Source organism: Canis lupus, chromosome 16 (genome assembly GCF_048164855.1).
Source record: "Canis lupus baileyi chromosome 16, mCanLup2.hap1, whole genome shotgun sequence".
In the NCBI taxonomy this organism is placed as follows: domain Eukaryota; kingdom Metazoa; phylum Chordata; class Mammalia; order Carnivora; family Canidae; genus Canis; species Canis lupus.
The window spans coordinates 16370233-16396746 of record NC_132853.1 but is presented as its reverse complement, the minus strand read 5'-3'; the positions used below and the strand labels follow the sequence as shown (position 1 = coordinate 16396746).

Here is a 26514-nt window from a genome sequence, read left to right as displayed (position 1 = left end):
GCTGAGCCTTCTTTGGCATTCCCCTAGTCCCTCATCCCTGGGGTACAGAGCTGAGGCCATCCCAAGACCCCGTGGCAGGAAATGGGAAGTGGAAGGGTATCTGTGTCATTTGAGAAACACCATAGCTTCACCTCTGTGAAGGTGCCTCAGTTTCCTCCCACGATGGAGGCATTGTGAGACTCAGACTGGGAGGGAAATATTATTTATATTAGATAAAGGTATTACACAGGTGTAAGAAGTTTTTGCCTTTGAGGAAAGTGCTCCTTAGATGCAGCTAGATATAATACAGAGTAACTGTGGCATGTAAAGTTCTTTCCCTTGGGTGTTTTGCAGTCTGAAACATAGGATGATATCAGTAAAAGGGAGAATAAGAAATGAGGATGTAGATGAGTAGAAACTCATTCTTACAAGAATTGTAAGACCTTTTTTCTTTTTAAGATTTTATTTATTTATTCATGAGAGACAGAGAGAGAGAGAGGCAGAGACACAGGCAGAGGGAGAAGCAGGCTCTCTGTAGAAGCCCGATGTGGGACTGTATCCTGGGCCCCAGGATCATGCCCTGAGTCAAAGGCAGATGCCCAACCGCTGAGCCACCCAGGAGTCCCTGTAAGATAGACCTTTATATACTTGCTGTGGGATGTGAGATGTTGTCACCCAATGCCTGACTTGGCATTTATCACCCAAGGAATAGCTATCGAAATGTGCAGGTACTTTGGGGCACCTGGGTGGCTCAGTTGGTTAAGCATCCATCTCTTGATTTCAGCTCAGGTCATGATCTCAGAGTCGTGGGATCGAGCCCCATGTTTGCTTGTCCCTCTCCCTCTCCTCCTATCCCCCACTCACACTCTCTCTCTTTCAAATAAATAAATAAAATCTTTATTTAAAAAAGCAGATATTCTGTGACTGCCTGGGTTCAGTTTGTGGTAGCTCTCCCTGGGAATTTATTGGTAGGCACAGCAATGTTTTTCAAGTTATGGACAGTATAGCAGATAGACAAGGACTGCGGTCTGGGGCCAGAACTAGGGCAAGACTTGACTCTGCCATTAATCATAGACTCAGTGCACTGTTGTTCATACTCTGCATCTGAACCCATTAGTGTGTTATGAAATCAACATAAGTTGAACCAGTATTTTTTTTTAACTGAGAAAATATTAGTGTGCATCACACATAGTAAAAGTACTGTTTCACTTAACTTTGGGTTGTTTGTATACGTGTATATATATGTATGTACTGGGCCACATTCTTTTTGTCCTTTTTGAAAACCACTGGCTTTGGGCAAACCATGAGTAACCTCCTTGGGCCTCATTTTCCTCATCTGGAGATGAGAATAATCCTCTTACCTCCTCTCTCTCTTTGTCATGGGGCTGAGAAGATCAGATGATCCTTTGGGGGACCTAGTAAAAGCCTGGTACATAGGTACTCAGATTAGCTGAAGGAAGGAGGACAGGTAGAGGACCAGACACATGTGAAGGGCACCTCACAGACGGAGAATTGCCAGTGCAGAAATGGGGGGGGCGGCAAAGTAGTCCTCACTAAAAGGATGTGTGTTTGAAAGGAGTTCAGACAAAGGACCCAGACTGCGTGCCAGTGTCCCCCTTTGACAGCTCTTGCCCTTCAGCAGGTTAATGAACCCTGTGCAAGCCGCCCACCCTGAGATTAGCACTGTGTGCGTGGGGTTGTTGTAGGGACAAAATGAGTTTGTACATGAAGCTCTTAGAACGGAGACGAAGCCTTAGCTGGTGTTATTGTGTCCAGCGCTGGGAGAGACACATGTCGGGACCTGTTTCTGTCAACACACCCTTTCCCTGAAGGGAGGGGAGGCGCGTCCTCAGCAGAGGCCAGCCACTCGCAGATTCCAACTTGTGCTCCCATCAGTCATTGGGCCTCATGTGAGTTTCCTTGTGTCCAGGCAAAGATAACATCAGATGTGAAGGCCAAGACACTCCCTCCCTGCCTCACCTTTCTAACAGCTCATGCCTCGAAGACAAACCCTGTGAGTCCTGAGGCATCCTGAGGTGACCCAGGGCACATCCTGCCTGTCCCCAGGAGGGAGGGGAGAGGCCAGGCCCAGGCTGGAACCTGGTCTGACCTAGTCTGCGCTGAAGGGCCCCAGGAAGAGGGGGCAGGACCCTCTACGGCCTCAACCTCAGATAATGAGCCTCAGAGATAAATCATCAAGCCTCCCCGCCCTCTCCTTGACCTGGGAGCCCTCCCCTCACAGCCCTTTAGTTGCTAAAGCCCTTTGCTCTTTGGGGGTGACCTGACCAAGGGGCGCAGGGAAAAAAATCGCTCCTCTCCGTGGCCCACTCCCAGATCTCCTACTCATTACCCAGCCCCCTGGCTCTGCTCCTACCGTGTTTGTGTGAGACTATTCTCAGCCTAACACTTCCTGATATGCAGATGGCTGGGTGTGTGTGGTGTGTGTACCCAAGACTGTGCATACACAGACGCAGCTGGAACCCACGCAAGAGCCTCTGTTCCTGTCCCCTGAACTGTTGGCTGGGGCCAGGTTTGGTAATCTGGAAACCTCCAGGTTCCTGGTTGGCTCAGGTTACAAGCCAAGTGGGTCTGGGAGCCTGGGCTGAAATGGACGGTGGAGGAAGGGAGACAAACCAAGTGCCTGTCATTCTTTATCTCGCCAACTGTGGGGACTGTGGGAAGTGAGCTCAGGTGCTGCCTCTGGCCATTGCCTACAGCACCTCCCACTTCTGGGCCCCTCTGGTTCTCCTCTCTCAGCTTCTTATTCTGACAGTTTGCTCTGGGGTTCTCAGGGCCCTTGTCTCTAAAATAGGTTAATGACGCTTCCCTCCCTGAGTTCTGGGAGGAGGAGCAACTGAGGTGATAGCAGCCTCCAGGCCTTCTGGGATAGGAGGTGGAGGAAGTCAGCTGATTTCTTTCTCCTGTTTTGAAGGGCAGGTTGCTGGGGGACAGAGTTGAGAGATGGTGGTGTGGAGCCCCACTATGAGTCAGAACCCACCTGGCCCATCTTCCTGAGAGGTATTTCATGGGAGACCGAGAGCCAGGCTTAGCTCCCAAGCCACTCAGTGATCCTCTCTTTTAAGAATTTAAGAATTTTAAGAATCCCTGGGATCCCTGGGTGGCTCAGAGGTTAAGCATCTGCCTTCAGCCCAGGGCATGATCCTGGAGTCCCAGGATCCAGTCCTGAGATCTGAGTCCTGCATCGTGCTCCCTGCATGGAGCCTGCTTCTCCCTCTGCCTATGTCTCTCTGCCTTTCTCTCTCTGTGTGTCTCTCATGAATAAATAAATAAAATCTTAAAAAAAAGAATCCATTTACCTTCCAATAAAACAGAGAGCCAGGGGCTCACTCTGCTTTCTACAGCAGGATTTTGGGAGGAGGTAACAATATGCTAGATTTGGGCACAAGAATAGTGTTGGATCAAAGCTCAGTGTTGGGTTGCCTTGGCCTTTTAGCCGTCTGGACCTGAGGCCTGGATTCAGGGCTTCACCAGATAAAAGTAACTGTCTTCGGGGGTCTCTGGCTAGCCAGGGCTCACACACACCCAGCACTTGCCCTTCCCCCCACAGGTGAAATCAGGGCTGAGAGCAAAGGTCCCCAACCCTGTCCTGGGAACACTCTGATGGGCTGAGTACAGGCCCTGTCATGTGACCTGCTGCTGGTGAGCACCCATTTCTTCCTTTTTGTTGACAGAGTGGGAAGTTGAGGAGGAAGCAGAGCAGTTGGGTCTTATCTTTGCATAGGCGGCTGATGAGTGCTTCCCCAGCAGCTTCTGAGAAGTCCTGACCCTTTGGCTTCCCAGGACCATTCCCTTCCTAGGTCCTTTATTCCCCTGTCTGTGGGGATTGCACCCAGGCAGGAGCAAGGAGTAGTGGTTCTGGGACTCTGTGGTAACTTGTCCCTCCACTGGATCCTGGGTAGAAGGAAAAAGGAAGACTAGGACAGTGATCTTTTTTTTTTTTTTTTTTTTTTTAACATTTTATTTATTTGAGAGAGAGAGAGAGAGCGAGCACAAGCACAAGCAGGGAATGGGGCAGAGGGAGAAGCAGACTCCTCACTGACCAGAGAGCCTGACATGGGGCTCCATCCCAGGACCCTTAGATCATGACCTGATCCGAAGGCAGACACTTGGCTGACTGAGTCACCCAGGTGCCCCCAGGACAGTGATCCTGAGGAACAGCTCTATATCCCTCACAGAGTGTTGGGAGCCCTGAAGCTGAGTGGGGCTGCACACCTGGGGTTGGGAGAACAGTGTTCCCTTTCTCTGGCTCCTGGTTCCTTCTGTTTCCCTGCCTGGTGTGCTTAGCCATGCCCTCTGCCTGCTCAGATCTCCCAACCTTCGAGGCCCTGTTCCTGTCACCTCCTCTGTGAAGCCCGCTGGGCTGTGCCAGCGGGACCACTTGGTTGGTATTTATAGTCCAAAATGGGTAATACCTTTCTGGCTTTGTCCACTAAATTGTTTCATTTGTGTTGGTTCAGTTTACTGAAATGGGTGATAATGTTCTCCAGAGCAAGAATCATGAGTCAGAAAAACAATCTAAAAAGAGAATTGTCCCCCCCATCACTCCCCTGCCTAAATCCCGCCAGGAAAAACCATGTCATTGCAGGGGCTTAAAAGCTGCATTCCTGGGGCAGCCCGGTGGCTTAGCGGTTTAACGCTGCCTTCAGCCGCCTTCAGCCCAGGGCTTGATCCTGGAGTCCTGGGATTGAGTCCCGTGTTGGGCTCCCTGCATGGAGCCCACTTCTCCCTCTGCCTGTGTCTCTGCCTCTCTCTCTCTCTCTGTCCTTCATGAATAAATAAATAAATAAAATCTTAAAAAAAAAAAAAGGCTGCATTCCTTTCCCCTGCCTGGTCTGGCCCCTACCCAGTCCTGCAGCCCTGCCTGGCCCCACACTTCCCCCTTGCCCTTGCCCACCACACACAGGCTCCCTGGCTTTTTCTAGCTCCTCTCTCTCAGCAAGCCTATGCCTATGCCTACCTTGGGACTGGTGTTGAGGAAGTCTGCCTGGAATACTGTCTTCTGCGCCCCCATGCTTCCATTTCAGGGTAAATGTTCCTTCACCACCCTGTCTTAGGAGGTTCCCTTCTTATTTCTTTCATTGCAGTTAGGTGTAATTAATGTATTTGACCATTTCCTTGTATTTTGTCTGTCTCTCCTAATGGATGGGAGGCTCCTCGGGGCAGGGATTGGATATGTGTTGTGAATCCATAAGTACCTGGTCTGGCTTCACATTAGGCACCTGGTGCACTATTTGTGGGGTGAATAATTATAATAGTAGCAGCTAACATTATTGACTGCCTTCTGTGTGCCAGGCACAAACTTGATATTTTATATAAATTATAGCTTTTGATCTTCCCATCAGTGTTCTTGAGAAGGTAATATTATACCAGTTTTACAGACAAGGCTGCTGAGGCCCAGATGCTAAGAGACGTGCCCACAGCTATTAAATGGCAGAGACTCAACCCCACACCTCCTGGCCTGCACCAAGTAAAGCCCCAGCCTACTTTTCAAACAAAGCCTGGATGTTAGGGTTGGTTGGTTCCAGCGCTAAGAGGGTCGGAAGGAGGGCTCTGCTTTTCCTTGCATTTATCATTGTTTCTGGACTTTTTAGATGTGGGAAGACGAGGGAGCTGAAAGTCAGAACACCATCTGGGTATTTGAGTAGATGGGCCTTCCTCTTACAGACAGACATGGCCCTGCCACCACCAGAGAGGCAGAAGGGACGAGACCTGGAGGCTTGGCTGGAGTTTGGCAGCTGTGGTGGCTTGAGCTGGTGGTCATTTCTCAGAGTGAGCCAGTGACAACTTTGGTCTCTATTGTCAGTGTTCCATCCAGTCCAGTACCGAGTTGCCCATTATCTGCTAGAATGCTTCTCTGGTTGGAAAACTCACTACCCAGTCCTGTGAGGTAATGGGGTACAGCCCTAGTGAGTCCACACCTGCCCCCATAACTTCTCCGTGCTGTTCCTGGGTCTCCATACTGACTCACTAAGTCAAAGGCCTCTTTCCACACAGCCCTTCAGCTAGATGAAGAACATCAACCATGTCTGACTTAGGCTTCTTTCTGCTGGGGAAACATGCTTGCCCCTCCTATACTTTCTCTAAATGGCAGGTGTCCTGGAGGGCCTCTGGAGTGTAGTCTAGGCATCTCTGGGGGCTTTGGGCCTGGGGAAGGCTAATCAAGGAGGAGATCCTTATCTTTTGATATCAGGTTTGTTTGTTTGTTTGTTTTTGCTTCAACTATGAATTTTAATAGCCTTTTTCCCCCTGATTATAAAATTAATATTTACTTGTTGTAGGTGATTTAGAAAATACAGAAAATCACACTAAAGAAAATGCACCCAGGTACCATTCTCCTAACAGTCCTACTATTGGGCATGAAGGTGATAGCTTCAGCTCCCTGCCAGTGTTAGGTAGTGGTCCTGAGTTACTTTTTTGCCACATCATGCACTCCACCTGCAGGCCCTGGCGCACCTTGGTGTAGATAAGCAGAGTCGACAGATAAGTTTCATCTTACATGTGAATGTCAGCATTGAGAAAGAGTCTGAGACAATGACCAGGCTCTGTGAGAAAGAGCATTATGATTGACTTAGAAATGTCTGCCATTAAAAAAAAAAAAAAAGAAATGTCTGCCATGGGTGTGGGAGGTAGGATGGTGGTATGTGTGCCATCTGCTTGCTCTCTATATACTAAATGAAGGGAACTTGAAATGTCAGTGCAGCTGAGATTGGTTTTGGGTCTCTTTGAGACTCTACCCTCAAATTCTAGAGCCATATTTTGTTTCTTGGAAGGAAATAGCTAAGGGTTTGAGTTCTCCCTTCCACTGATGTGGGACAATAGAGCTTATAACCCAGAGTCTGAGGCCATTGTGGAAGAAAGGCATGGACCCTGTTACACCAATAAGCGAATCCAGTATAAGCTAGGAGCCAGGGACTCCCTTGGGAGCCAAGGGCATGGGGGAAATGTGTCCTGGCATTGACCCTTGGGCCTGGGAGGGCTGCTAGACCAGGCCCTGGCTGTCAGGGTCCCCACCCCCCCCACCCCTTGCAGTGGGTCATGGCTTGTTGGGGCCTGTGACACCAGCTACTTGCTACAACCCACACTTCAAGTGCCCTACCCTCCGTGGCCTTGACTAGGCACAACTCCAGCTGCAGGAAGGGCTACTCCATGCCCTGGGCCTTCTGACCATTTGGTTTATTGCCTCTAACCTTCTCTCTCTCTCTTCCTCCTCATTCCCAGCCCATGAAACCCCTGAAGGCCACAGCCACCACCTCCCAGCCTGTGCTCACCATCCAACAGATCGAGACCATCTTCTACAAGATCCAGGACATCTATGAGATCCACAAGGAGTTCTATGACAACCTCTGCCCTAAGGTGCAGCAGTGGGACAGCCAGGTCACCATGGGCCACCTCTTCCAGAAGCTGGTGAGTCTTCCACTGAGGGAGGGTCCTTATCTGGTACCTCAGTGGAGCTGCTGGTGCTGGGGGACATCTAGTCTTCCCCAGTCCTCTTGGCCTCCTTGAAGGCCTGGGTTATTTCTGAGTCCTGGAGGAAAACCTGGGCTTCTGCTCTGTTGGTACCAGGGCCTAGTGTCTCAACTCCTGGCTTCCCACTAAAGTGAAGCCCTAAAGTACTTCTACGGATGTGAGAGGCCACATGCAGAGGTGCTCCTGGGAGGACACTGATTATCTCTCAAAGGGGGGCTCCAGGGCTGGAATGAAGGCTCAGCTGCTGGATTTCAGGTCGCCTGTCCCTCAGCTGACAGAGGGGCATGTGCCAGATGGGCAGGCAGGGATTGTTCTCTTGGAACACTGTGGGCATTTGCCATACTGCAGTGCTGCCCCTGAAATGAAGCAGTCAGGCTGGAGACAGGTCAGTAAACGATCCTCTCCTGAGGACCCTGGAGCAGAAATCACGAAGAGCTCAGTCCACCCACCATTACAGGGGAGGGAAAAGGTACAAGGAGGTAGAATGAATGTGCAAACATAGTGTTGGGAAAGGCTTTCGGAGGTCTTCCAGTTCCTAAGGCTTCTGTGACACCCTTTCTGAGACTGTCTCTGGGTGTATCCCCTTGAAGACCCCTAGGCAGACCCACAATGTCCCCAACCCCACTCTTCCCTGATCTTTCCCTGCCCATAACTTTGGCCTGCCCAGGGGACAGCAAGGAGACTGCCAGTCCATGGTGTTTGTTCTCTGGGTGTGAAGGGTGGTGGGCAGGGAGCAGTGCCTCTCCCTTACCTCCTCTGCAGTGGTGCGACTGATTGAATGGGCAGGCCTATACTTTCCTTATACTAGAGAAGACTCTTGCTTGGATACTCCTAGGGCTTCAAGCTCATAGCATGTTCAGAATGGAACTCACTATCTCAGAAGTTCTTTGCTCTTCCTGCCTCTTTCTCGGTGGGTGCTGCCATCATCCCATTCCTCATCCATCCACAACTCCCTTGGACTAGTCCTTGGCACCTCCCTTGTCCCATCCCTTTCCCCCATCCCTACTTCCAGAGGATGCTCACTGCCACCTACCTCTCCCCGACTGTCCAGGGCCCTCACCTCAGGAGCTGCTCCTGCCTTCAAGCCTGCCTCCCTGTGAGCCTCCCACCTCTACCTAGCAGCAGCAGAGAGTTATCTGAACAACTGACCACACCTCTCTTCTCCCCTACTTAGATCCCTTCAGTGGCTTCCCCTTGCCTGTTGGATAAATTCCAGGCTCAGAGAAATGGCTTATGAGACCCTTTGCATGCTGGCCTCTGTCCACCCTGGCCTCTGGCTATTGCCTCCCCTATCCTTATGCTGCCTGACACTGAACTTTCTATTTTCAGTTCCTGCAGCAGACACTCTTGACCTCTCTTTTCTTGCAGCTCTAGCTGCCTGAAATGTCCTTCCCTAACTGCTCCCAGCTTAGAAGTGACCTCTTTGGAGAAGCCTTCCCCCAACAACCTTTGAATGCAGCCCCATGCTTATCCCCTCAGTGAACATAGTAACTACCTGTCTCCCTAAAACCATAAGCTCTGGGAGAACAGACTATATTTTCTTCATCAGTAGACCCCAGAACCAGCCCAGTATTCAATACATGATTGAGTGAGTGCACCATGACCTTGACCTCTGTCACAAGGGAGAACTTGGAAGAGCGTTGATGGGGACATCACAGGGTCTGAGGTCTGTGTCCTGAGAGGCCAGCAGTGTTATAGGAACAGACATAGCTTCTAGAGCCACAGCCGACTTTGTTTTTTGTTTTTGTTTTAAGATTTACTTATTTATTTGAGAGTCAGAGAGCACGCATGCACACACACAGTGGGGGGGGGGGGGGAGGAGTTGGGCAGAGGGAGAGAGACTCCCAAGCAGACTGCGCTGAATGGGGAGCCCAGTGTGGGGCTTGAAGTGCTGAGCGTGGAGCCCATTTGAACTTAAAGCAGGGTTTGATCCCAAAACCCTGAGATCATGACCTGAGCTAAAAGCAAGAGTCAAATGCTTACCTGACTACACCATCCAGGCATCCCATCCACAGCTCACATTGAATCCTGGCTCTGCCACAGATGAAACCTGTGGGTGCAATCTCTGTGACTCAGCTTCCTCATCTGTAAAAGAGAGGGTAATAATAGTATTTACCTCATTGAATTGTTGTGAGGACTAAGTCAGTTACTACCTTAAAAGTACTTGGAACAGGGCCCCGAAAAAGGAAATTAGTAAATACTCAATAGTCGGCCATTAGCATTATTGTTTTTACTATCACTACTGTCACCACCATCGTCTTTGTTATTCTTAGCAAGAGGTACCCCAGAAGTATTGCAGGGGACCCCACGCTCTTGGTTCCAGCACCCCAGAGTGCTTGCCCCCGTTCAGGGACAGTGAGTACCCAGTCATTACTCCGGGCCTGGTCCCAGGAGCCTGAGCTGATTGGCTTGGGGGACAGCCTGTCCTTGGCCCTCAGGAGGACAAAGCGAGCAAACCAGGGGGGTTTGGGGGCTGTCCCAGCTTCTCTTTGATACTCGGAAGCTGCTGTCACCAGGGTTCCCCATTCTGGTCTCAGCTCCACAGGCCTGGGTCATGAATTTGCTACCCTCCTTCCCTCCCCCAGCATTATGAACTGCTATCTGCGGCCCCTGGAGCTGCAGGCTTGGGAGAGCTGGGGTAGAGCCGGGCAGTCCAGGCATCTGGAGGTAGTTTATTTTCAGCTGGTCTCCATTACTGAGAAGGGAATTAGCATCTCTGCTATTTGTTTTATGAGATCACCCCAGTGCTAAGCTGCTGTTTCTAAGCAACCTCTACTTCCCAGTTAATGGCCCTGCAGGCCAGGCTTTTTAGGTTCTACAGATGGGGGTACATGGTGGAGATGGCAGTGCCAGGGATAGTCAGTAACCCCTTTATGCAGCCCTTCTGCCCAGGTGGCTTTGCTCTGACTCAGCCCCTGCTACTCCTTTAGGCCATGGGATGGGAGGATAGTGTTCCAACCTGGGCAGCCAGGGGGATGAGGAGAGAGCACATACCTGAGAGAAGGAAAGCAATGATTTTTACTTTGGTTTAGGAAGCAGCTGTCTAGCACCTTCCCTGTAGTTTGGGACACTGATGGGCCAGTACTCCCCCTGGAAAAGGAATTGAATTCATCCCTTCCTGCACTTCCCCCAAGATTTTTCTTTTTTGCAAAGTTTGGCCTGTCTGGGGTTGAGATGCACAGGACCCTGGCCTTGGCTTCCAGTTCTCATTTTTCCCTCTGGCTCTCCTGGCCCCCCCACCTGCCAGCTTCCTGCCACCTTCCTGCCACCTTCCACCTGCCCCACCTCTTTGGGATCTGGAGAAGCACAAAGATTCTGCAGAAAGCAGAGTGGTACAGGGTGGGTCTCAGGGGCAGCCCACTTTCCCCAGCACCTTGGTGGGATCCCAGGAGGAAGTCCCATAGCAGCTGAACCTCCTTGCTACTTCACTGCAAAATATTTAAATCAGAAATTCTAGAGAATAGGGATCCCTGGGTGGCACAGCGGTTTGGCGCCTGCCTTTGGCCCAGGGCAGGATCCTGGAGACCGGGGATCGAATCCCACGTCGGGCTCCCGGTGCATGGAGCCTGCTTCTCCCTCTGCCTGTGTCTCTGCCTCTCTCTCTCTCTCTCTGTGACTATCATAAATAAATAAAAATTAAAAAAAAAAAAGAAATTCTAGAGAATAAATGTAGCCAACAACTGTGCATTCATCTCTCAGAATTAACAGATGTTAACTCTGAAGATAGGCAGAAAGACTTTTTTTTTAATATCTTTTTTTAAGATTTTTATTTATTTATTCATGAGAGACAGAGAGAGAAGGCAGAGACACAGGCAGCGGGAGAAGCAGGCTCCCCACAGGGAGCCTGATGTGGGACTCAATCCAGGGACTCCGGGAACATGCCCTGGGCCTAAAGCAGGCACTCAACCTCTGAGCCACCCAGGTGTTATGGGCAGAAAGACTTTTTAATCAAGAAAACAAAGCATTGGGATCCCTGGGTGGCGCAGCAGTTTAGCACCTGCCTTTGGCCCAGGGCGTGATCCTGGAGACCCGGGATCGAATCCCACGTCGGGCTCCCTTCATGGAGCCTGCTTCTCCCTCTGCCTGTGTCTCTGCCTCTCTCTCTCTCTCTCTCTCTCTGTGATGACTATCATAAATAAATAAAATTAAAAAAAAAAGAAAGAAAACAAAGCATTATAGATGAAGTCCCTCTTTCCCTTCCCCTTACCCTTCTGCTCAGCCTGGAAGCAGCTACAGGAATGAATTTGGTGTGTTGCCTTCTGGGCTGTGGTTTGTATTTTTATTATATATCTGTATCTTCTTACTGTATTACATGTACTTTTAAAATGTATATGTTTTATATATTTTGCAATTCCATCTACCTTTGGGAAGTTGTCAGTGTTACTACACACAGATCTAGTTCATTCATTTTAACTGTAGTGTGTGTATGGATTCTCCTGTTTGTGAGCATTTGTTACCAGCCTTTCCACAGGAGGAAGGATGAAGCAGTGATTACCCTTGCTCACATTTCCTTGGGTACACATGTGCAAGTTTCTCTAAAATGGTGCTTCCAGTAGAAATATAGTGTAAGCCACATATATAATTCTAAATTTTCTAATAGCCCTATACTTAAAAGTAAAAATAAACACATGAAATTAGTTTTAAGAATATATTTTATGGAACGCCTTGGTGGCTCAGTGGTTGAGCATCTGTCTTTGGGTCAGGGCATGACCCCCGAGTCCCAGGATCTAGTCCCACATCGGGCTTCCTGCATGGAGCCCTCTTCTCCCTCTGCCTATGTCTCTGCCCCACTGTATGTCTCTCATGAATAAATAAATAAAATCTTTTTTTTTTTTAATTTTTTTTTTTTTTTTTTTTATGGTAGTCACAGAGAGAGAGAGAGAGAGAGAGAGGCAGAGACACAGGCAGAGGGAGAAGCAGGCCCCATGCACCGGGAGCCTGATGTGGGATTCGATCCCGGGTCTCCAGGATCGTGCCCTGGGCCAAAGGCAGGCGCCAAACTGCTGCGCCACCCAGGGATCCCAATAAAATCTTTTTTAAAAAAGAAAAAATATATTTTATTTTTATAAAAGAAAATGTATTAAGCCCAGTAGATCTAGAATATTTTCATTTCAACATGTAATCAATATTTTAAAATTAATAAGATAATTTACATTCTCTTTTATACTGTATCTAAGCCTTTGAAATCCAGTGTGTATTTTATACTTAGAGCACATCTTGGGGAGCCTAGGTGGCTCTGTCGGTTAAGTGTCTGATTTTTGATTTTGGCTCAGGTCATGATCTCAGTGTTGTGAGATTGAGCCCCCTTATCAGGCTCTGCTCTGGGTGTGGAGCCTGCTTAAGATTCTCTCTCTCCCGCTGCCCCTCCACCCCTTCTTAAAATATATATATAATATATTTATAATATATATAATATAGAATACATATAATATATTTATATATTATGTCCACGCAGACACTTACACCAAATCTCAATTTGGACTAGCCACATTTCAGGTGCTCACTGGACGCAAGTAGTGATTGACTCCTGTACTGGACAGCAGAGCTCTGAGGTTTGTATGTAGAAGTGGATTTGCTAAGTAGTAGGCCGAGCTGTGCATATTTTCAGCTTTATCAGTTATTGACAAATTACTGTCCAAATAACAGTACTAACACCCCCATGAGCAGTCTATAAAAGCTCTAATCCCCCTTCCTCCCTCATTCTTGCCAACCCTTGATATCATTAGACTTTTAAATCTTGGCCAGATTGATGGGGATGAAATAGTATCTCGTGGTCTTAATTCACATTTTTCCACCCTTTACTCTCCCAAGAGGAAATATATATGCAAAGCACAGAGAAGACTTTCCATAAATATTTGAGGAACTGAATTCATGAGCCTTGGTTTCCCCATTTGCAGAAAGGGGTGATGGTGTCTGTTCTGCCTCCCAGAGATGAGGTTTTGTGTGGTTGTTAAGTAGTGGAGAGCTTTTGTGTTAGGTCCAGAAGGACAGGCAAATGTATACTGAGGCAGGTCAAGTCTCTGGTTCCCTAAGAGGCAGAGGATATGAGGACAGGGACCAAGAGAGCCCAAGGAAAGTGGGGACCACACCATTTTTTAAAAAGTAATCTACACCCAACATGGGGCTCAAACCCACAACTCCAAGATCAAGAGTTGCATGCTCCACTGACTGAGCTGGCCAGGCACCCTGGAACTGCACCTTTAAATGCTGTGCCTTACATTCAGCATGGGGAATGGGGTACAGACCTGGCCATGCTTGCCCTCCCAGCTCCAGCTAATTCCAGAATATGAAAGACACGTGAGGCATTAAGGGGCTTCAAACCCTGAGAGACCTTTATGATGCTAAATAAAGCCAAATGCTGTAGAATTTCTCACGTGCCAACAAAGGCCCTGCCCTGCTCTCCCCCAACCCCCCAGTGCCCTCTCCTTAACCTTATTGGCTGAGCTGGTTTCCATGGAAACTGTCAAGTTCAAAGGGATACTGTAGTATGTGTATCCAGCCTTTCCCCTCTGTTCGCACATAGCCCTTTGGAGCAAAGTTAGAGGTTCTGAGTGCAAGGGAGCTCCAGGAGCCCTGTTTACGCTTTCATCCATTCATTAATCCTGTCTCCCATCCCACTGCCCTCCTCCCTCTCTCCTCTTCTCCCTGCAGGCCAGCCAGCTTGGCGTGTACAAAGCATTTGTGGATAACTATAAAGTCGCTCTGGAGACAGCTGAGAAGTGCAGCCAGTCCAACAACCAATTCCAGAAGATCTCTGAGGTGGGCAGCTCCCTGCACAGCCCCTGACAACTTGGAGCCTTCCAGTCTTCTGGCCTGTTGCCAGTTAGGGAAACAGTTCCCCTGAGGGTAACACTTAGAGAGTAATGATTTGTTTGATTTTGTTATTCTATTTAGGTTACTCTTATTAAAACAGAGGAGACAAAAAAAAACAGGAGACAAAAAAGGGGAAAAAAAGCAGTATTCTCATGCACTGTGGTGACCTTGGGCAAGTCACTTCCCTTCTCTTGGCCTTATTTCCTTTCCCATCAAATGAGGTATCTGGATTCTTCAGCTCATCCCAAACTTGCTTGATAAGAACCACCAGGGGCACTGTTTAAAATGCAGATCTTCAGATACCTTCCCTCAAAATTTAATTTGGAGAGTTTGGGGTGGGACCCAGGAGTCTATATTTTTAACAAACTTCTTAGGCGATGGTGGTCTCTTAAGAGCTTTGCAGTCCCCCCGACAGAGAGAGGACTGGGGCCCTTTGTGTGGAGAAGCAGCACTAGCCCCTGCCGCTGCAGCCAAGCCTTCCTTCCACACTCTGGAAGGAAGCAGGGCAAAGATGCTAATGGCAGGGAGGAGCTCTAATATCCTTCAGGAGCACAGCCCAGCCTACCTCTTTGGTCAAAAGAATCTCTGTAAGCATCCCACCCCCGAAGCTGTTGGCCTCACAGCTCCAGCTCCAAGCTTGGGTCAAGAGAACCTCTGGTTCTAGGGAGGGGGAGCTCCTTCTGCAGTTTTGGAAATTCTGCCTTACAGGCCTCCTTGGACCTTTTGCATTCCCATATCCGCTCTGATGCTAGAAAAGTTGGTGAGATACGGGATTGTGTTTGTGAGACTCCTGGGGTTATGGGTTATACTCCAGCTTGGAATCAGCTGAAAGGCAGCATAAGAGTTGGACAGATGGAGATGAAAATACCAGCCTGATTATAAGTAAAAGGCAGATTGGAAAAATCTGGACTTGGATCTGTAGCCACATTGGGCTTGCTGATGCTTCCTTTCCACAGTTAAACACATCTATCAGAGATGGAAACGGGGAGCTAAGCTTAGTTTCTTCTCCCGGACCCAGCCAGCAAGTGAGTCACCCTCTGCCTAGGAGGACAGAGTTGGGTAGGGAAGTCCCTGTCTGTGGAGTCACAAGGTTAGAGAAATGGTGCTTCCCTTCCTTGCTCCCAGCCCTTCCTGGGAACAAACTGGATATGCCTGATTAACTGCTCAGGGGAGCAGAGAGTGGTGAGCCTCCTCTTAGCCTAGGCCCACTGCCCCTTCTTGGGTCAGCAGGAACCCCTGCACTCCTCCCCAAGTCCTTCTGGAAGCCTGCCATCCCCTTGGCCTGCTGCCAGGTGGCTTCTCACCCTGACTCATGTGCTCATGCTGGCGCTTCCTACTGGCACTTCCACTTAATTACTGCAATTAGGGCCCTTCTCTGCAGTGGAGCAATTTCCTACCTCTAGGCTACACTGAGGTGGGTGATGGGCATGGAGACAAATTTCCTGAAGCAGGGAATCCAGTCACCAGCCAGAGACACAGACCTGAGGAGCTGAGTAACCCCCTTCTTCCCACCCCACACCCATGTTCCATCCCTACGGGTTTTTTCTGTTGAGAAACAGCTTGAGGCAGGAGTAGGAAATGTGGAGCTCCCACTGCCTGGGCCTTCCTCACCTCCCTTCCAGGCAGAGCAGGCAACATCACCTGGGTTCCTGACCTTGGCCTCACCTCACCCTGGCCTCCCTGCTGACATTCCACTTGGAGGTGCCTGCAAGTGAGGATTGCATGACAGCTCCAGTTGCAGGCCATCGTGGTCTGTGGCCAAGGGCTAGAGCTGGAACCTCTCTCTAAAGGCAGAGAGAAGAGGATCAGATCAGCCATCCCTAGTTTCTTTCTAGCACTCATACCAGGTCACTTTGCTTAGGGTTCAAGGAGGGGTATTGCCTCTTCATTGCTTGCAATTTCCTCCCTGATGCTAGCACCCATGGTGTGGGGAGTGGCAGGTAGGGTTGGGGGCTGAGTGAAACCCTCTCGGTGTGGTAAGATATAGGTGAGACTGCCCTGTGGAGCTCAGTCTGCCCTGGGTGCACTGCCTCCCAGCTTGCCCCTGTGCAGATGGGCACAACCCCTTGCCCCTTATCCCCAAGGCTGCTCATGCCCTAAGGTGCAGGTACACCTGCTGTTTGTCCTCTCAAATCCCAGGTACCCCAGGCTGATGTGGACAGACCCGTAAATAGTGGCTGCTGCTGGGGGATCCAGCTCTTGGCCCCTCTCTGGAAGGCCCTCAGAGTCACCAGGGAGGGGCTTTAGGGGGTATGTCTGAAGACCACCAATGTTAAAGACTTCTCTGGCACCGAGAACCCCTCTTTCTTGCCTGCACCCAGCTTCAGTACTCCACAGGCTCCTGGAGATCATGAGTGTGGCAGAGGAAGTCGAGCTCATAAGTCAGGGAGAGACCTGTGCTTTGGAATTTGTCCTCCTATCTGCACTCTGGGTTTCAGAGCACTTCTTGCTGCTCTGTCCACATCAGGGGGATGGGGAGGCTCAGAGGGCAGGCCATGTAGTGATTCCTCCCCTCTGTTTGGCAGGAACTCAAAGTGAAAGGTCCCAAGGACTCCAAGGACAGCCATACATCAGTCACTATGGAAGGTACTCTGGGGACCGGGTTGGGTAACAGTCACCTTCCTTTGTCTGGTTTCTGTGGACTATAGTGCCCTGCTTGTGTGAGCATGTGCACGTGAGTGTGTGTGTGTGTGTGGTGCACAGACGCGAGGAATCCAGCCTCTGTCCCTCGGCAGCCAGCCAGCTACAAACGTGCTCCTCCTTAGGATGCCAGCAGGCAGCTCTCTCCCCTCCTCCCCTCCTTCTCCCCCCTCCCGTCTCTCCACGCACCTCCCCTCTGCGCCCCTCCCCCTTGCGAGAGGAGCACTCTGAAGCGGCTGCTTGATTCAGGCTGTGCAGCAGCAGCCGACAAGGTGGCTGAGTGGCCAGGCTGCTGATGGGAGCCTCCGAGCGATGGCCGCAAGCTCCTGCCGCTGGGACGGAGGCTGCCATGGAAATTCTTCTCATCATTCGCTTCTGCTGTAACTGCACCTATGGTAACCCAGGCCCCCCTCTCACGGAAGGTGGTGTAGCTTCCCACCTCTGGGGCTGGCTGGAGTGGGCTTATTTGTGGCTGGGGAGGTTGGGGGGGCAGCAGGGAAGGGGGGTGCAAGCGGCTGGATCTGTGTTTACCCCTGTTCTGGCCAGCATCCAGCCTGGAGTTGAAGTCTGGAGCCATCCCTGGGCAGGGTGGCTTGGAAATGGGGGGTGGGGGGGAATTGGGGAATGGGGGAATTGTGGCGTGGCTTAGGAGGGAGTAGGCAACTTCCTGGAGATGCTGTTAAGGAGAGAAAGTGACAGGGCTGTGCCTGCAGGTGTGGCAGCCCTGGGGCTGGAGGGGGGGTCAGCAGGGGCCGCCAAACAGTGGCATCTGGTCTGGGCAGCAGTGCCTCTGCCCAGGGGGGCTCCAGCTCCTGCTACAGGGACAAGTTGGGAGTTTCTTTGTTTCGGGGAGAGAAAAGAAGAGGTTGAGCCGCTAGGGTATTGTGTGCTCCGAGTGCACATGCTGCCTTCACAACATTCTCTCCTCAGAACTGTGGTGATGGGAGAACAGGGCCACGGTTGGGAGAGCAGGAGAGAACTGGGTTGTTCCCAGAGGGTGTTTCTAGCTAATGGAGACCCTCAAGCTGAGGTTCTGGTGCTTGGTGCATGCTGGTGGGAGAGGGGGGCGTGGCAGGCCGCTGCTCTGTGAAGGTCATGTACTCACCGGTCAGTGGAAGGGACCCAGAGCAGTCTCTGGGCAGCTTCTTCAGCAAGGGGGTCCTGGGACAGGCATGTGCCGTCAGCCGGCGCTTGCTCAGCCCCGGCCGAAGCAGGCCTAGGCAAGGAGGTGTCTAGAAGTGGACCCTACCTGCTGAGGCAAGAAGTGCTTCAGGGATGATCCAGGCTGCCTTTGGCAGGGGTGGGGGTCAAGTGTTGCCTCTAGGCCAGCTGTCCTGGGCCCCACAGTGTGTTGGAGTGGCAGGTGGCTGGTTTTAGGATCTTCTTCCCTCTTACCAGGCGTTTTGTCTGCACCCTCTCAGTCACTTTGCCTTCACATCTCCGTGGTAACCTGGAGCTCCTTGGCGAAGGCTGAACAGAGGGGGGTGGCAGTTTGTTGGAGGAGAAATGATGAGGTTTCTTAGGCTCTTTCTCAGAGGCCACTGTGCTCAGGGGGGCTATTGTCCACTCACCTTCTCAGGCTGTCCTGGGCCGAGGATCGCTCTGGTTGGAGGAACCCCTGGGCCGCCCCTCTCCAGCTGCCGCAGCAGGACAGCTATGGGATCTCTAGTCACTGGCCAGAAGCAGCCCTGTGCCCCACCTGCTGGCTCAGATTCTGACAGGCTGGGGTCAGGAGGAGAGATGGACTTGAAATTGGCCTGTTTGAAGATCAGAAGAGAAATGCTGGCCTAGGAGTAGGTCAGGTCTCAACTCTGCCACCTTAAAAAAGAAAAGGGATTGGTCCTTGGCTTCCTCTTCCCTCCCCAAAAGGGACTTTGGTCTTAGTGATACAGACCTGGACCTGGAGTTCAGTGTTTCTTTGGTTCCTGAGATGCTGTCTTTGAAGTCAGCTTCAAAGTGGGGAGGGAGGAGAGAACGAGCCCTTCCCAACCACACTATTTAGGATCTTCTCAGCCCCTCCAAGGGAGGCTGCTTCTGGGGTGCCCCGGGGGAGATTCTACACTTGGGGCTCACTCTGGCTTAATGGTTATTTGCTGAGCATCCACCCTGCAGATCTCTGTGCCAGATGCTGGGGAGGGGGGTAGATTCAAAAGGAAGTCATGTGTGATCAGCCCCCACCCCCCAAGAGGGGACTCACTTTGGTAACAAAAGAGACAAGCTTACCCACTCCTTCCTGGTGAATCTTTCCAAGGATCCTCCCAAGGGTCACTGAGCTTTTACAGATGCTACCCTCCTGTACCAAAGAACTCAAAGTTAGGAGCATGGGTAGACCTGCGTTCAAAACCCAGCTACCATTGGCACCTTGTCATTGTGAGCAAGTCACATAACTTCTCTGTGCCTTAGAGAGGTTTCCTCACCTGTAAATGGGGCTAGTGATAATGGCTTCTTTTTTTAATCAAAGGAAATAGTGCATATAAGATAGTGCCACTAGACACAGTAAGTACCCAGCAAACTACAGAGAGGCCAGTTTGCTCACATCAGCAGTCTTTTAGGCACTGTGGGTGTGGTCTGCAAAAGTGCTCACTTTTGAGTCAGGGAAGGCTCCCTGGAGGAGGTGGGGAGACAGGCATTGTAACTTGGTAAGTGGTGTCTATCTCAAGAACAGGAATGGCATGGTGAGGAGAAGGGAGGGTAGGGGAAGCAGCTGGGCCTGGGAGAGCCATGGAACAGATGAGGGGGAGAAGGGTGGGGTCCCCTGCATTGCCAGGGGAAGCCAGTGCACAGGGGCCCTGGGGAGCGCAAACAGAACATTGGGGTTGTTCTTCCTCCCCTTCTTCCCTCCATATCTGACTGTGGCCCCAGGGTGCTCCTCCTACCTTTCCTCCTAGATCTTCTCCCCCAACCTGGGCAGTCATTGCATATCCCCAATCAGGTAGATTCAAGGCAACCGCAGGCATATTAATAACCCCTCTGAAACCCAAGCCACCATTTGTTTAGATCTCTGAGCTTAGTCAGAAACCTCTTCCTCCTGGGACCTGAGAGAGGGACAGAGCTGACATGGCAGTATCAGCTATCCCTGGGCTGGAACTCCAGGGCCCACCCTGGCAGCTATCTGCTGAACTTGCACTTTCTCTTGGGCCTTTGGGGTTCTCGGGTGTTATTTCACCCTGAAGATGATCTGAGCCACAGGTAGGTACTCTAGTGTCAGTACCGAGTCCCCCCACCTGGGCTGGGAACTGGGCTCCACCAACCCAGGATACCCTAAGGCTGGTCCTGCTGGTCTTAGCTCCCATAGACCATGAGGAGGGTCTCTAGCAACTGCTAAGTTAAGAGGGGGCTACAGATAAGTCACGGGAAGTGTGTTTGCATAAAGAGTGGTTTTCAACCATAGCTACATACTAAAATCTGCAAAGGAGCTTTTTAAAAAATGCTGATACCCAGGTTCCAACTAGCAGAGCCTGGGATTTAGTTGATGAGGTGGGGAGAGGGGGACAGGCAGCTGTTTCTTTCAGGGGCAGCCAAGCCAAAACTGCAGATAAGGCTCATGGCATACCACTGAGACTGTATCTTCTCCACAGCCAGCAGATAGCTCCCCATAGCGTCTGCCTAGTGATGCGTGGGGTATTTCTGTCCAGGGTTCCAGGGAACCCTTTGGTTTGGAGACTGGCTAGGGCATGAATGGTGGCTCTGGCACTGTCATAACCAGCATCCCACCCCTTCCTGCCCTTGTGGCAGGAGAGCAGAGGTCATGACCCCATGGACAGTGACATCCAGGTTTAGGACTCAGGCTGAACCACCTACCTATGTGGGGAGGGGCAAGCCACAGCTGCTTGCAGGAAGCTCTGCTGGGAAGTGTGGTCAGCCAGCTGCTGCCTCCACCTGTCCCTACTGAATCCCAGCAATCCTCATTTGGTGTCCTGGTTGGCCAAGGGCTGTGGGGAATGCCCCACGCTGAGTCTGAACTCTTTTCCCCAGCCCCTTCAGCACCCCCAGAGGCCCCACCTGAATTCCTTCAGGAAATCTTTGCTGTCTCAGCTGCCACTTGCTCGAGAGCAGAGCCTTTGTGCGAAGGGCTGGCCTGCCTCCCTGGCCCTCAGCCTGTCTTAGGCCTTTGTTGGGGAGTTTGATGACACAGAGGCCAATCTTCTCCTGGAGATGAGGCCAGCCGTGTGGGTCAAAGCAAAGCCTGCCATGTCCAGCTGGTTGGTGATGCCAGGCCTTGGGCCAGAGGAGTATCAGAATGGTTGGCGTGGGGGAGCTGCCTTCCCTGGAAAAACATCTTGTCTCTTCCCTGTGTTCTGAGGTGCTGGGAGTGTCCGAGATGCACTAGAGCTCTGTGGGGCAAGGCTAGGGATAGCCGTATGATGCAGGCTTAGGGGTACAGAGGAACATCTTCATCCATTCTGAGCCTGGTCAGACAAGGATATCCTGAGAGATGGCCCTTCAAGAGGTCACATCTGATAGGAGACAGGATGAGGCAGGTGGGAGGGGACCTGGGTTTCCAGGGCTGAATGTCTGACTGTTGGCACTGTCTGGCCCACCATGGGAAAGAATGGAGCTGTGACTTCCTCCCCGTGGGTGTCCATGAGGCGGGTGGAGGGATAAGGCTCATCTCTAAGGTGTCAAGCTGCTCCCTATATTTCATCTGTCCTGTGCCCTTCTCCCCACCTTTGCCCACAGCTCTGCTCTACAAGCCCATTGACCGTGTCACCAGGAGCACCCTGGTCCTACATGTAAGTGTCAGGCCCCTGAATGGCTAGAGAGGGGTTAGAAGTTTAGTGGGAGATGAGCCTTGGGTGGTGGGCACTGGAGTCACTGAGAGCAGCCCATGTTGGGAGCTGGACAGCGAGGCCCTGACTACCCACCTGGCCTGTGGTGACCACACCACTGGGGCCAGAGCCCAAGTATAGCTTGGCTACTAAGCTTGACATTTGGCCAAATGTGTCATAGAGGCAGGCACTTCCTGCCTCCCCACCCCTTGCCTAATGGTCTCCAGGGTCCTGGGAGCAGCTGTGGGGTGGGTAGAGGGGTGTTTCTCCCAGCTGCTTGGGGAGATGAGACTCCACCTGTCTTGCTCTGCCCAAGGGGAAGAGTAATGACTACAGTAGTAATAAAGGGGCACCCCTGCCCCCACCCCTGCTTCTCTGACCCTCATTTTTAGCTCAGATTTTACAGGCATGACCAGATTGGAACTTGGGTCCCTTAATGCCCCACCTTGGAATTCCTTTGGTGAAGATTGAGTCCCTACTGTCTTCTCGTTGAGCCCCAGAACTACTGCCCCCGACTCACCACCCCACCCCTTCCCAGGACCTGCTGAAACACACGCCAGTGGACCACCCAGACTACCCACTGCTGCAAGATGCCCTCCGCATCTCCCAGAACTTCCTGTCCAGCATCAACGAGGACATCGACCCCCGCCGGACTGCGGTCACAACTCCCAAGGGAGAGGTGAGCGCAGGACCCAGCCTAGCTTTTCACCCAGGCTGAGAAAGGCACAACAGACCACATCACCCATAAAGGCTGTCCTGCTTAGATGGGCACCACTGCCCTATCCTTTGTGCCTCTCCAACCTTCATCTCCCATGCCCAGCCAAGAAAAGGTCTTCAGGTCTCATTTATCTTCATAATAATCCACTAGAGAGTCTCTGCAGATCTGACACAAGGCCATAAGTGTTGGAACCAGATCATTCAGCAGGGGTTATCTGTCTTCAAGCCTGATGCGCTCTCCCCTAGACCAGGGAAACCAGGGGCTCTGGCTATCACATTATTGAATGTAAACACCCACTGTAGGCAGTATGATGCCCCCAGGGTCTCCTGGAAGGTAATGGCTCAGCCTGAAGGAGCCCAGGGAATCTGAGAGCAGAACTCTGAGCTCCGTGTTAACAGCCTGCATGAACAGGTGGGCAGGAGGTAGGGAGCAAGCCATAAAGCAAGACTTTATCTTGAGGACATAACTGAACTGTCACCACCCCCCCAACCCAAGCTGAAGGGTTAGTACAGTGAATGTTATAAAGCAGATATGAACAGTTTGAAGGACTGGAACCAATATTAACTGACAAACAACTTCCATCTAAATTATCATAAAAATGTTTAAGTAAAAAAAAAAAAAAAAAAAGGAGGGAAAGGGGGTGGGTGATGAGGGTTTCAGATTGAACAAGATCCTTACATTTCATCTAATACATTCAATCCTGACTAGAGTATACCAAAATTACTACAAAAGTAATGAAAGGCTGGAACAGGAGGTGGCCAAGGCTGTCAGGTTGCTGGAATGTCCCGAGGACAGATGTGGTATAGCAGCTCCAGTTCCTTGGGGGCCCTTCTTCGTGGAAGGGCGGGGATACACCAGAGAGGAGAAGCAGTGTGAAGAATTGGAGGGACAGTTACCCATATGGGTCAGCAACCTGGCCCTTATTCAGTACTTCCTGTCCAGGAGAGATAATTAAGTGGCATTTAGGAGTGAAGACTGGCTGGGTTTATGCTCCTTTGTTACATTTGTGAGCCTCCAGTGTCTCCTAGGGAGGGAAGTAATGAAGGGGTCTGGAGCATGACTAATGAGGCACAGAGAGCTGTCTCTGTGTATAACCCTTAGCCCTGGTTTACAAACCCTGGAATGTCACTGGTTGGTTTGACTCGAGGATATCTGAAAGATCTCCAGAGGGTTTAGAGCACTATCAGTTTCAGATCATTTTAACTATATATTTTCACCATGCTCACCTACATATTGCAGCATATGTAGGTCACACAGTATATAACAAACATGGGATAGGCTACGGCAGATTGTGACAACCCCTGAGAAGCCTGCTGGCTGTGAGGGTGTCAGGGCAGGAATCCTGGAAGTTCTACATGGAGCACAATGCTCTTAACCATCCAGAACCCAGGTTAAAGATGGCTGCAGGTTCCCCCAGGAGCTGCTACAGCCCCATCAAAGGTAGCCAGTGTCTCCCATCCACCTGAGGGAAGTTGTAAAATCTTAACTCACAGGTAGCCTAAACAGACTGAGAGGGTCTGTGGGTCACGGTTGAATTGAAACAAGATCAACTTCCTAGGCAGCATTGAAGAGGTTCCCAGGACCAGGGGGCAGGGTGTGAGGGAGCTAGACTCTGCTTATTATGCCCCAATGTGGAGGAACCAAGTCATTCTGGACTAGGGTCTATCCAGGTGAGAGCCATTGACAGCTGCAGGAAAATATAAAGCTACCATTTATTGATCACATATTATGTGCCAGGCATGGGGCTCTTTCACATATACCATCTTGATGAATCCTATGTAACAGGGCTGCCGTCATTATCCCCATTTTACAGATGTTAAGATTGAGACTCAGGTCAGGGAATGTGCCCAAGATTACAACCAGAAAGCCCATTGTGTGACCTTAACCACCAGGGACCAAAGCCCCCTCCCTGAGGCCCCTCCCAGCTGGCTGGTGTCCCCAGTACAGGCTGGGCCCTGGGTTGACTTCCCCTGAGCAGGTGGGGGTGGGTGTGCCATCTCCCTCAGACGCGGCAGCTGGTGAAGGATGGCTTCCTGGTGGAAGTGTCGGAGAGCTCCCGGAAGCTGCGGCACGTCTTCCTCTTTACAGATGTTCTCCTGTGTGCCAAGCTCAAGAAGACATCTGCAGGGTGAGTCCAGGGGCAGGGTGGGAGGCAGCTAGACTCTGCCCCCAAAGGACCCCCCAGCACCAGGGGCAATCTGCATTTATTTTTTCCTTTTAAAAAATATTTTAATTAATTTTATTTTACTACATGCCCCTTTTCTAAAAATAAATCATGCTTTTAATTATAAAGATAATATAACCAAATCACAGGGGGAAAACCCATCACCCATCGAACATAAGCATCAGTCGCCTGCTGCTATATTTCCTTCCAGTTTTTTAAAACATTCTTATGTTTCTTCATGTACTTGTAATCAGAGTGAATACCCAATTTTGGTCTCTGCTTTTTCCATTTCATGTCATAAGCATTTTCCCAGTCTCTTCCTAATCTTCATAATCATCCTTTTACTTTCCTGCGTGATGTTACAAGTGGATATGCCATAATTTACTTAAGCACTCTCCTTTTATTAGACATCTCTAAATTTTTGCTAACTGCAATTCAGTGAATATTCATTAAATCTGCTGTCATTATTGGGTGCTTATGCCATGCCAGGTGCCATGACAAATGCTTCGACTCTATTATTTCCAGTCTTCCCAAAAACTCTCACAGATGAGAGGAAAGACTTAGAAAAGTTAAATCAGTTGCCCAAGGTCGCATAACTAGAGGTAGAGAAGATGGAATTTGAACCTTAATCGGACCCGAAGGCTGCTTTCCACCTCCATCTCTGCACCCAGTGAGCGAGGTCCGCCCTGTGCACTGAGCAGAAGAGGTTATGCAGAACTCATTCCCACATTCTCCCACCTCCATTTCCTTGCCATCTCCTGTGTGCCAAGTACACTACCTCACAGTCCAGGGAGACAAGCCTCATGCCCACCTCAGCACTAGGGCTAGAGCAAGAGGTGCAAGCCTAAGTCCTAGGGGAAGCGAAGGAAGGAGAGGTTAGTAGTATGAGTGCACTTCAATAGAGGGGGTGACTCCCTGGAACTAGATCACAGATGAGATCATTCTAGAGCACAGATGGCAGTCATAATAAGCAAACACATCTATGCCTTTAGTCTTTTGCCCATGACAGACATTACTAATGAACCACAGCACTATTTCCCACTGGGCTTGGATGTGGCCTTATAATCTTCCGCCCAGGACCCCATGTGACCTCCATTGATCAGAATTGGCATTAAAAATAACGTGTGTATTCCATCTCCAGCAGAAAGGACAATGACTATGAGCTAAGTATAGATAAGCTAGGGGGAGGGGAGAGCGTGGGATGGAGGATAGGAAAGTGTTAGAGGTTTGGGATGTTTAAAAACATCAGTCCTACTGGGCCTGAAGATTGGCAAGGCCAAGTTCCAGAGCCCTCACTGCCGCTTGACTTTAGACCCCAACTGTCATTTCTCCGCATGTGGGTTTCCTGATCAGACTCCTCAAGGACACAGATCATTCTTGCCTGTGACAAATTCTCAGCAAATCCCTCTTGGGTTTTTTTTTGTTTTGTTTTGTTTTGTTTTGTTTTTTGTTCTAGCAGTTCAGGCTTGCAGAGCCAAGTTCTCTCTCGCTCACATCTCTCTCTGGCTTGTTTGCAGGAAGCACCAGCAATATGACTGCAAATGGTACATCCCCCTGGCCGACCTAGTGTTTCCATCCCCTGAGGAGTCTGAGGCCAGCCCCCAGGTGCATCCCTTTCCAGACCATGAGCTGGAGGACATGAAAATGAAGATCTCTGCCCTCAAGAGTGAAATCCAGAAGGAGGTGAGCAGAGCCTGGCATCTGAACGGAGATAGAGAGGGGGAAGAAGGCCCTTTTCCTTGGGGCCCTTTGAGCCAGATGTGCCAGGGTGGCAGAAGGTTTGAGAGCCTGATAAGGGAGACAGGATGCAAGAGTAGGAGACCTCAGGTACACGCTCAGGAAAAGACTGGTGGTAGCACATAAGTGCTGAGCAGATGAAAGGAGGACCAAGAAGTCACTGTTCAGGATTTAATGGGGTTAGTCGTGGGAAGTTTCCTAGTGTA

At 50.6% G+C, this 26514-nt stretch overlaps 1 protein-coding gene and 1 long non-coding RNA gene across 8 annotated transcripts in view; one reads left to right on the top strand and one right to left on the bottom strand.

Moving 5' to 3' along the window:
- ABR (ABR activator of RhoGEF and GTPase) overlaps window positions 1-26514 on the top strand; it is a 186487-nt gene that overhangs the window by 112988 nt on the left and 46985 nt on the right. For 5 of the 6 annotated variants that reach the window (XM_072779152.1, XM_072779151.1, XM_072779155.1 and 2 more), the window contains 7 exons: window positions 7219-7404; window positions 14119-14226; window positions 16806-16866; window positions 21601-21653; window positions 22228-22368; window positions 24414-24535; window positions 26089-26254. In XM_072779152.1, coding sequence (XP_072635253.1) covers window positions 7219-7404; window positions 14119-14226; window positions 16806-16866; window positions 21601-21653; window positions 22228-22368; window positions 24414-24535; window positions 26089-26254 — 837 coding nt within the window. Of the gene's footprint in view, window positions 1-7218; window positions 7405-12952; window positions 13020-14118; window positions 14227-16805; window positions 16867-21600; window positions 21654-22227; window positions 22369-24413; window positions 24536-26088; window positions 26255-26514 lie in introns of those variants that run through there. The other variant, XM_072779156.1, reaches the window with a different exon arrangement.
- LOC140606171 (uncharacterized) lies at window positions 191-13831 on the bottom strand. Of its 2 annotated transcripts, none has more exons than XR_012008562.1 (3): window positions 13713-13831; window positions 9451-9552; window positions 191-3891 (listed from the first exon to the last, which is right to left on the bottom strand). It is a non-coding gene; the product is annotated as an uncharacterized lncRNA (long non-coding RNA). The 2 variants fall into 2 exon arrangements; XR_012008563.1 differs by lacking the exon at window positions 13713-13831 and adding an exon at window positions 12931-13572.